This window comes from Nerophis lumbriciformis, linkage group LG34, assembly GCF_033978685.3.
Source record: "Nerophis lumbriciformis linkage group LG34, RoL_Nlum_v2.1, whole genome shotgun sequence".
NCBI lineage: Eukaryota > Metazoa > Chordata > Actinopteri > Syngnathiformes > Syngnathidae > Nerophis > Nerophis lumbriciformis.
Genome location: NC_084581.2, coordinates 10,253,859 through 10,265,641, shown reverse-complemented (window position 1 = coordinate 10,265,641; position 11,783 = coordinate 10,253,859). Strand labels below are relative to the sequence as shown.

The 11,783-nt window shown below is 40.8% G+C and overlaps 1 protein-coding gene across 2 annotated transcripts in view; it reads right to left on the bottom strand.

Annotated features, from left to right (window-relative positions):
• Positions 1-5,096: 5,096 nt before the first annotated feature.
• Positions 5,097-11,783, bottom strand: part of LOC133576296 (kelch-like protein 29) — a 490,295-nt gene continuing 483,608 nt past the window's right edge. The window contains exon 16 of one of the 2 annotated variants that reach the window (XM_061929422.1): positions 5,097-6,209. In XM_061929422.1, the coding sequence (XP_061785406.1) occupies positions 6,026-6,209 (184 nt within the window). In that variant the 3' untranslated portion in view covers positions 5,097-6,025. The remainder of the gene's footprint in view (positions 6,210-11,783) is intronic. The other variant, XM_061929421.1, reaches the window with a different exon arrangement.

Below are 11,783 nucleotides of genomic sequence, written 5' to 3'. Positions count from 1 at the left end.
ATGTTGCCAAAAGACCTTGGAATTGGAACCAGGTTTGGGAATAAAAACATGGGTAGTTTAAATGTCATACATTGTTAGATTCCTTTTCTTATGACGGTAGCCAGTTTGGACTAACAACCAATTTTTGTCTGGTAGTTGAGACAATTTAGTCCAGTATGCAGAGGGAGAGTTTCCTGTTCTTCCTGACCGTTTCTCTTTTTTGCCACTCTTAAATTACAGTAGTCTTTCCTGTTGGCTGTTCATTTTGAAATATTTAACACATGACAGCCTGCTATTGTGACCTTTTAGTGCAAGTTATATTTCAAATGGAATCTCTTACTGTATTTCTCAAATGCACTGCTGTGATATACTTGAATAAAAGGTGCAAAACTGTAAAAAAAAAAAAACCTGTAAAAATGCTTTTTCATTTTATTTGCGGCAATGGGGAATAGTGGAACCTACAAAGTCAAGAACATTGTCATAACAAAACAGAATCTTTCCCCAAGAAACTAAAGTGAGGTTCACACAATGATTTTGTAAATCTGAAGAGATGTTTTTATCTGTCAGAGACACCACACTTTCAAGGGGCTTTTCTCACCTGTTTGTACCTGTTTTTTTGTATTTGGGAAGTCCCATAAGTGAAATGTGAAATCAAACCATTTATAAACAATCTCACCTTCTTTCAAACTTGCTCAAAACGAGGCGTTTGGAATCTCAGACTTTGGTGACATACAGTCGTGGTCAAAAGTTTACATACACTTGTAAAGAACATAATGTCATGGCTGTCTTGGAGTTTCCAATAATTTCTACAACTCTTATTTTTTTGTGATAGAGTGATTGGAGCACATACTTGTTGGTCACAAGAAACATTCATGAAGTTTGGTTCTTTTATGAATTTATTATGGGTCTATCTGACCACAGAACATTCCTCCAGAAGGTCTTATCTTTGTCCATGTGATGTCAGATGAAACAAAAAATGAGCTGTTTGGCCACAATACCCAGCAATATGTTTGGAGGAGAAAAGGTGAGGCCTTTGATCCCAGGAACACCAGGCCTACCGTCAAGCATGGTGGTGGTAGTATTATGCTTTGGGCCTGTTTTGCTGCCAGTGAAACTTGCAGCAAAACAGTATGTATACTTTTGATCCAGCAGATTTGGTCACATTTTCAGTAGACCCATAATAATTTCATAAAAGAACCAAACTTCATGAATGTTTTGTGTGACCAACAAGTATGTGCTCCAATCTATCACAAAAAATAAGAGTTGTAGAAATGATTGGAAACTGAAGACAGCCATGACATTATGTTCTTTACAAGTGTATGTAAACTTTTGACCACGACTGTATACCGACTTGCCTATGCCATAGTTACGTCAGCGACTATCTCCATATGTGGTGTAGAGGTTTACCAAAGAGCTTGGCGCAAGGCTGCCATTTGTATTCAGTTGTAGTCAGTAAGTTCCTTCTTTTTCCTCAATCCTCTTAGTGTGGTGCCAACTGGTTCGTACATGCATGCTAAAATGTTCCACTGTTGCCATTTCTAATTCAAAGTACCGTATAGTTGTAACATATCTGTAAGTACACTCCATATGCACGGGTCCCAGCTATTTGGCGCAATTCCTAACTACAACATGGCTGACTGATTGGAGACACTTTCTGAAGAGAGAGTCATTCAAATTGCTTGTGAATAAGCAAACATCAGGTTGGAGTAATGGAGCATCTCAGTTTTACCGCAAAATGCAAGTTTACTTACCACACTACAGAGCACACCTAAATAAAAGCCACACCCACCTAAGTGTGCATATTGGCCGCACACATCTATAAGCCGCAGGTGTTCACATTGAAACATGAAATATTTACACCGGCGCTTATGTTCATTCACAAATGTAAGAAAAGAAAGCCTGTAACACGATATACAGAAAGTACCCTACTGGGGAAGTCATTGAGCGCCATCTTCGCCCGAATCCACTGAAGTTTTCTTCTCCGGCATGAGGCGGTTGTCTTTCAGGGCCTGTTAGTTGTGGTTGACTTCTGTTTCTTGCAGCACCGGTTTCCTTTTTGCAATAGCTGAGTCAATCAATCGCCTCTGGCTTTGGGGCTGCGTCTTGTGCATTTCGTAGTTTCTTCTCCATGACGAGGGTGGGTCAATAACGCGCTAAATGGCTTACTGAATAATTGTAAATGCGTTTGATTTGATGTAAATGATTTCATTGGTGTGATGAGACAAGGCAACATTTATTGGCTGCATGTGAATCTTGTAAACACGGAAAAATCCAAAAATTAGACACACCATGGTATAAAGCACATGGTTCAAAGCGCGAGAAAAAAGGCTTATAATTTTTCTATTCCAAAATGGTGCTGATATTTTTGGTTTGTGCCCATTCAAGACTGCACAGCAACGGGTGACACTTTTGTGACTTCTGCGGTGCTTTTTTGTGAACTTACGGATCTGCCTCAGAGAAGGAAAAAATGGAGCTGCGGAGCTAGTGTCGGGATGGACAAGCTTTACAATGCCCGGACGAAATCTCGCTCATTCGTGCGGACTGGACATTCGCTGAGAGCTAGTGGGCAGCCTAGGATGGAGTCGGCTCACTTGGTTTGCTTCGTTTGGTCTGTTCCTATCGCTCGACCCGTCGCTGACCGTGCGCCCCGCTACTACAGCAGAGGCCACCAAGGTGTATGTAGCTGTTGAAATTGTGTTTTTGTTGCTTGTCTGTGCATGATGCAATCGTATGTGTGCAATATTCTTTTCTTGCAATTTTTAAAGTTTTTAATTTGTAGCTGCCATGTCGAAATGGTGCTGCTGAAGCGGCAGCCGCTTGCATCAGTTCTGTGCTCTTTTAATGTATTTAATGTCCTTTGTGTTGTTTAAGGTTCCCCCACTTTTTTTCACCTTACTTTTTGTGGACTGTTGGTATCAGCAATCTAGCCACATCATTTCTCCATTGTGGGAAAATGACAGTCTATCCTAACCTATCCTAAATCACAGTAGTTTTGGCAACATGACCAGCAATATGTCACTGCAGTAAAGTATAGTTGTTGACTATTTGAGTTTGAGGTTATTAATAGATATTTCTGCAAACCTAAAATACACTGCTCAAAAAAATTAAAGGAACACTTTGAAAACACATCAGATTTCAATGGTGAAAAAAAAAAATGTTGGATATCTATACTGATATGGACAGTTTAATGTCTCAGGAACAAAAGAATGCCACATCTTTTGATGGAAATAAAAGTTTTCAGCCTACAAAAATCAAAGTGAAAAAATGATGTGCCAGGCTCATTCATTTTGCAACTCAAAATTATTTTCAATATCTTATGTGGCCCCCACGTGCTTGTATGCATGCTTGACAACGTCGCGGCATGCTCCTAATGAGACGACGGATGGTGTCTTGTGGGATGTCCTCTCAGATCTGTTTAAGGGCATCAGTGAGCTCCTGTAAAGTCTGAGGAGCAACCTGGCGGCGTCTGATGGACCGAAGCATTATGTCCCAGAGGTGTTCTATCGGGTTTAGATCAGGTGATCGTGAGGGCCATTCAATTGTGTCAATTCCTTCATCCTCCAGATACTGTCTGCATACTCTTGCCACATGAGGCCGGGCATTGTTGTGGACCAGGAGGAACCCAGGACCTACTGCACCAACGTAGGGTCTGACCATGGGTGCAAGGATTTCATCCCTATACCTAGTGGCAGTCAGACTGCCGTTCTCTAGCCTGTAGAGGTCTGTTCGTCCCTCCATGGAAATGCCTCCCCAGACCATCACTGACCCACCACCGAACGGGTCATGCTGAATGATGTTGCAGGCAGCATAGCGCTCTCCTTGGCTTCTACAGACCCTTTCACGTCTATCACAGGTGCTCAGGGTAAACCTGCTCTCATCTGTGAAAAGCACAGGGCGCCAGTGGCGGACTTGCCAATTCTGGTGTTCTATGGCAAATGCCAATGGAGCTCCACGGTTCTGAGCAGTGAGCACAGGGCACACTACAGGACGTCGTGCCCTGAGGCCACCCTTGTGAAGTCTGTTTCTGACTGTTTGGGCAAAGACATTCACACCAGTATCCTGCTGGAGGTCATTCTGTAGGGCTCGGGCAGTGCTCAACCTGTTCCTCCTTGCACAAAGCAGCAGATATCGGTCCTGCTGATGGGATGAGGACCGTCTACGGCCCTGTCCAGCTCTCCTAGAGTAACTGCCTGTCTCCTGGAATCTCCTCAATGCTCTGGAGATTGTACTGGGAGACACATCAAATCTTCTTGCAACAGCACGCATGGATGTGCCATCCTGGAGGAGTAGGACAATCTGCACAACTTCAGGAGGGTTAAGAAATGGCCTCATGCTCCCAGTCGTGATAATGACTCTAGCTAAAGCCAACACTTGTGGAAAAACAGTTAAAAAAGATCAAGAGGGAGGAACTTGAAATGGCCTCCACCTGCAAAATCAGTCCTGTTTTGGGTGCCATCTCGTTGTTGCCCCTCTAGTGCACCTGTTGTTAATTCCATCAACACCAATGCAGCTGAAACTGATTAACAGCCCCCTCTGCCACGTACCTGACCAAAACCTTATCAGAAAAGTACAATTTAATTCATGCCGTACCCTGATAAAAAACTGTTCCTTTAATTTTTTGAGCAGTGTAGTATACTACCTATATTTTGAAAAAAAACAAAACGCCGCTGAGTAGTGAAAGGTCGACTTTCGGTAAATGCGCTAATAGATCAAGCTGCTCAATAACTCAGGCAATGATAATTGGTATTGATGGTATTGACTGCAAGCTAATCGATGCTAACATGCTATTTATGCTAGCTGTATGTACATATTGCATCATGATGGCTGATATTTTAGGTATATCTGAGGTCATTTTAGTTGCAGTTTCCGTTTCCTTCAACTTGAACACACTCATCTTTACCTTTGGCCACTTTAAGCCAGTAATTTCCAGAAGTTATCCCACCCTCTGATGTTTTAGTAATGTTTTCCAATGTTGTAAAAATGTCTAGAACAAATATTACATTTCAACATTTCTGTCAACAAAGATTTGCGTCAGCCTGCGACACATAGTCATTTTGATAGTAGGCTAATATAACTAATATTAACACTTGTATAAAGCTTTACATTTTTTGCGGCTCCAGACAGATTTTTCTTAATTTTTTTGGTCCAATATGGCTCTTTCAACATTTTGGGTTACCGACACCTGTCCTGGATAAATATATTTCAGAAGGAGTGATTACTCGGGAGCCATAGGCTTTCATGAATAGTTTTGATGGTAAATATTGAACATGTTCATACTACTGTGATAAATGCTTTGTGGCTGCATCATCACTAAGAGAAAAAGAAAAATGTTCCACTAAACAATGACAACACAGTTATTTTTTCTATATTGACTAGATTTTAGTAGTAATTGTTAGTTTGTTTTTTTTTTGGATACAGATTTACAGACGTACAACTTTTTTTTTTTAAGAAAAAAAACATTTGATACAGAATTGCCTTCCTGGTTTTCAAAATATACATTTGTCCTTCCTGTATTTAAAGAAGCCCACCTACCTACAGTACTTACAATGGTGGTGGGCTGCAATGACACTTGTATCAAAAACAAACAAGGCAGAAAGAAGGGAGCTAAGGAAAAAAAAAAGATATATGATAACAGTCACATGTGATTATTGTGCTTTTTTCCCCCAAAGTAGTCCTCTGATCAGCGGGGTGGAGGGGGAGCATCTTGAAGAACACCTGACATGTTAGTCCTCATGGATACAAGTCCTTCCCCTCCCATCCTCTAGATGTCACTAATGGGACTTGAAACATTCAGCAACTACAAATAAATAGGATGGAGAAGTAAGGTGGTTTACTAAGAGGGTCCCTGCCTGCGCCCGGTGATGCAATGATGGACCACCGACATGACAAGTCCAGTACATTCTGCACAGGGTGTTTTTAGAAGAGGGTGGGGGGCATGACGCTGGCGTCCTCAAACGAGCGCCAGACCAAAGCTACACCGTGTCTCACAAGCAGTGGAGGACCCCTGGCTGGTGTGTCTTTGGCACCACTGCGTGGTGTTGGTGCATCAGCTGCTCTGGATATACTTCTTGATGACCACGCAGCCGTGTCTGAAGAGCGGGCACGGCAGCGACTGCAGCAGCGTCCACGTGTTGGCGTAGAGGTCAAACGTCTCCATGTTGCCCAGCGCCGGACCCTCGCTGCTGACGATGCCGCCCGTGGCGTAGATCTTCCCGTCCAGGATCACGGCGCTGTGAGTACACACGTTTTGTGCTTTTACATGTCAGCTGGGATCAGTTTTATACAAAATCAGGTTTAAGGGGGCGGTGCATATGTCAATTCTCATTTTACCCGCTAAAAAAACTAATGTAGGTCAAATGGTCATTGTGCGTATTCTTTACAAGGCCTCACTTCTTTTTACACTTGTGTACGTTGTGTAACAGCTAAGTCACTTAGAAAAAAAGAAAGTTAAGCCTGTTTGTAGCTTTATTAAAAGCAATAATGAAGGCCACAGCTTGACCCGGGAACAGATTATTCTACTTCTATTATTTCCTATGGGGGGAGAAGTGTTGAAAAATGATGTGTGAGAAGGGCTAGCATCTATGAGCAGAAGCTAAACATTACGTTTGTCCTGCGGGGCGGACATACACATGAATGAAAAAAAAAATCACATTCTTGTCAATGTGTTTATTTGATAGAAGAAGTCTGTGTGCAGAGAGGATTAAAAACTTTGGGCCGTAAACAGATTAAAGCTTTGTCCTCCTATTGGTCTTACAGCAACACACACTCCTAAATGCTGCTGGAAGTGGAAAAGATGATTACATGAAAGCTTAAATCAAGCCACAGAAGAAGCTTCTGTGTGGAGAGCGTGCAGCTTCCCCTGCAGAAAGCAGCGACTCTCCTGCTGCCACATTTTTTGATTTCATTATTTCCTGCACGGAAGCATGCGTGTTCTACTTCCTCCACTTTTTGTGTATGATCTTTGTCCACAAGCAACACACTGGCAAGCTAACGCGCGCTAAAAAGAGGCTGAAAAAGCGCCAAAAGGCAACATGTCGATATGTCTCTCCTGCCTTGGCAAGACTGGCACCACCTCGTCTCCAAGGCAAGAAGTACAATACAACGTCTGAGCTCGTCAAAAGAGACCTCCAGAAGAGCCACCTGACAGTGATGGACATCACTGCCTTGCTGCCATGAGACTGCAAACGGCCCTGCACTGGCGTTTGGACACCCTTATTGTATGCATCAGTATCGTCACTTTACAATTTATGCATGGATATCGTCACTTTACAATTATTATTTATTTGTATTATTTATGCATGGATATCGTCACTTTACAATTATTATTTACTGGCAAACTTTGGTAAGGAAATCAAATATGACGTTAATTTACAAAAGTATACTGTAGTATCAGAATTCTTTGATACAAAATTGCAGATATGTCCAAATAAAGAAGGGAAATTACTATAAATTGCTTTCATACATTTTTTTTATTAATCTATGAAAACATTTTTTTTTAGTAAAGACCATTTTTTGTTAAACTAAAAAGTAAAATTTTTGTAAATGTTGAAAAATATCTGAAATGAATAATGGGAAACTTTCAAATAATAAACTTTAATGTAAGAATAACATACAATTATTAGAATATTAATAAACAAAAATATATAACGGTACTCAATAATTTATGTGGAAGAAGGTAATGTGTGGGTGTGTATATATCTATCTATTTAGATAGATAGATATATACAATTGAAAAGGAGAAATTCAAAAATGATAAACCTTTGATGTGAGAATAACATGAAATATAGTAAAAATTAAATAAAACAATTTGGCTAGAAATGGGAAGCATAAGAAATTCAAATTAATCTATACAAATAATATACAGCTAATAAATAACTTAAAGGGGAGCTGGAGCTGCACTTTTTTGGAATTTTGCCTATCATTCACAATAATTATGAGAGACAACAACACACGTCTTTTTTTGACATGATTTTAAAGATGATAAAAAACGCTTGTAGGATGCAGGTACTGTTGTAGCCTTCAAAGTCCTCGAAAACAACTTCAGAACCCTCCAACATTTTATATACCGTATTTTTCGGACAATAAGTCGCAGTTTTTTTCATAGTTTGGCCGGGGGTGCGACTTATACTCAGGAGCGACTTATGTGTGAAATTATTGACACATTACCGTAAAATATCAAATAATATTATTTAGCTCATTCACGTAAGAGACTAGACGTATAAGATTTCATGGGATTTAGCGATTAGGAGTGACAGATTGTTTGGTAAACGTATAGCATGTTCTATATGTTAAAGTTAATTGAATGACTCTTACCATAATATGTTACGTTAACATACCAGGCACGTTCTCAGTTGGTTATTTATGCCTCATATAACGTACACTTATTCAGCCTGTTGTTCACTATCCTTTATTTATTTTAAATTGCCTTTCAAATGTCTATTCTTGGTGTTGGGTTTTATCAAATACATTTCCACCAAAAATGTGACTTATACTCCAGTGCGACTTATATATGTTTTTTTTCCTTCTTTATTGTGCATTTTCGGCCGGTGGGACTTATACTCCGAAAAATACGATACACACTGCAAGTATATATATAATGTAGTAACAGACACCTTCAAAACAATATGTAATATGTTCAATATTTACCGTATTCTGACTTTTTACGCGCATTTATTTCCGTTTCCATAGCAGCGCACGTCCCACTTCCAGCAACAAATGTTTGTTCCTACTTCCGGACACAAACGTGAATGTGATCTAATCCACTCCTCAGCAAGGAAAGTCACAAGATTATCTCATCGTCTCATTTGCATAATTTATGGCAATGGATGGTGTAGAACAGGGGTAGGGAACCTGTGGCTCTCGAGCCAAATGTGGCTCTCTTGATGACTGCATCTGACTCTCAGATACATCTTAGCTGACACTGTTTAACACAATAATTACTGAATAATTACTCTGGTAATCACAGTGTTAAAAATAACGTTCAAAATATAAAACATTCTCATGCATTTTAATCCATCCATCCGTTTTCTACCGCACCTGTTCAAGAAGTTGCATTAATGGTAAGAAGTATTTTATGTATTATTGGTTAGCTTCAGAATAACAATGTTATTAAAAAAGAATAAGAGACTTGTCATCCTCTAAAAATGTTGGTCTTACTTAAACGCATTTAGTTGTATTCAGTGTTAAAAATATTATATGGCTCTCACGGAAATACATTTGAAAAAAATGTCATGGCTTTCTCAGCCAAAAAGGTTCCCGACCCCTGCTGTAGAAGATACAAAAGTGAGTAAAAAAAATAATATATATATATTTATGATTAAAACTGCAGATTACCTTTCTTCTTTTGTTTCTTAGTTGTTTTTTTAATCAAGTTTGTTCTGCATTGATAAAAGTTACAAGTATCAAATTTGATTAGAAGAATAGAGGGTTGTGATGTTCACTAAAGAAGCATATCTAATGACTGGCTCATTAACATGAACGATGGAATTGGGACTTTGCAGTGATTTTATATTAGCTTGACATGACAGTGAAGACATTTTTACACCTCGCTCTTTAAGCCCAGGTGGAAACAGTGGCAGCTCTGCACAGGTGCATTTCATGTGCAGCCTGGAGGCGTGACATGACGAGCTAGCTACATGTTCAACTTTTGTCACAGAGACACACATAGGAGGTGAGTACGTTTTCGACTGTGTACAGTAGGCAAATCAAATTAGGTGATGTATATAAGTGTGACAGTAAAAGTAAAGAAACATTTGCATTTAAAATTCCAGTCTGAACTTCTGGTTAGGAACACGGAAATTCTGACTCTGATTCTGATTCTGACCGGCAGCACCTGTCCCTGCTCGTTGATGACGCTTTCACCTCAGTCTCCAAGACTCAAAAAAGTCTCCAATTACACTGGAAGAAGTGGCTAGATTTGTCGCTAGTAGATGTTGACCAAAAAAAGTAGCCAAGAGGACTGGAAAGTCACCACATTTAGCGACAAAGTCTCAGAGTTGGGAACACTGTTGTAATCATGGCAGACTTGGTAACAGACAGTGAAGACGACTATTTTTGGACAAATGAGAATTCACAATGTTATCTTTTTGAACCTGAACATACGGAGGATGAACTTCTGCTTACAGAAGCGAGCATAAAGAGAAGGTGAAACGGAAGCCGAGAGAGTGATGTCGGTGTGACAGAGAGCTGTAAATGTGGAATTTGGAGACAAGCTTTTTCGACATAATTGGAGTGCTTATCCAAAATAAGCTGGAAAAAACGTGCTTGGCCTGCTGGACTAACTGTCCATCTTGTGAGTCACTTTTTAAAATCGATCATGATAGACGCAGCACGTCATGCTCGTTGTTACAACTACAGTGCATACACTGTCTGGCCAGCTGTGTACAAACAAAACATGAAATGTGGGCTATACTTTACAGATACTGTAATATGATTGTTCATGTTTTTCAGTCAGTACAGATTGGTGTTCTATCGTAGTTGATGTAGAAGCGAGCTTATCTCTTGCTGTAGTTAGCTTTTACAGCTAATACCGTAGCACGCCGATGTGTTAGTACGCTAGAAAAAGAGTTCCTCAGTGTTCACTCTTACAATAACAATGTTGCTACAGCTTGTTTATTATGCAGGTTACGGACCGTAAATGAAGTATTGTTGACGTTTTTGAATGTATTTACAAAGTGATTTAGAGGTAGAATTAAATGCTCCCATTAGCTACATTGCTAGCCACCCACAAGCCGATTTTTACATGTTAGAATGCAAAACAAAAGAAAGATCTTTTGTTTTCTTGTCTTTCACAATGATTGTGAACCATTGGCAAAATCCCCCCAAAGAATGCACTTCCCCTTTAAATGGAAGAATATAACAAAAAAGTAAAATCAAATAAATGAAAACTTGAATTTAATCTTAACAAAATACAAAACTGTGAATTACAAATATAACCATCCATCCATCCATCCATCTTCTTCCGCTTATCCGAGGTCGGGTCGCGGGGGCAGCAGCCTAAGCAGGGAAGCCCAGACTTTCCTCTCCCCAGCCACTTCGTCCAGCTCTTCCCGGGGGATCCCGAGGCGTTCCCAGGCCAGCCGGGAGACATAGTCTTCCCAACGTGTCCTGGGTCTTCCCCGTGGCCTCCTACCGGTTGGACGTGCCCTAAACACCTCCCTAGGGAGGCGTTCGGGTGGCATCCTGACCAGATGCCCGAACCACCTCATCTGGCTCCTCTCGATGTGGAGGAGCAGCGGCTTTACTTTGAGCTCCCCCCGAATGACAGAGCTTCTCACCCTATCTCTAAGGGAGAGCCCCGCCACCCGGCAGAGTAAACTCATTACGGCCGCTTGTACCCGTGTTCTTGTCCTTTCGGTCATAACCCAAAGCTCATGACCATAGGTGAGGATGGGAACGTAGATCGACCGGTAAATTGAGAGCTTTGCCTTCCGGCTCAGCTCCTTCTTCACCACAACGGATCGATACAGCGTCCGCATTACTGAAGATGCCGCACCGATCCGCCTGTCGATCTCACGATCCACTCTTCCCTCACTCGTGAACAAGACTCCTAGGTACTTGAACTCCTCCACTTGGGGAAGGGTCTCCTCCCCAACCCGGAGATGGCACTCCACCCTTTTCCGGGCGAGAACCATGGACTCGGACTTGGAGGTGCTGATTCTCATCCAAATATAACGCCACATGTAAAAAATAATAATATAAATGCTAAAGAATACTTACAAATGCATTGTTTCTTAAATAGTGACCCACAATGCAGTTCTTACATGTCATTATTTAAAAAGAATATTGAATGTATTGATAAAGTG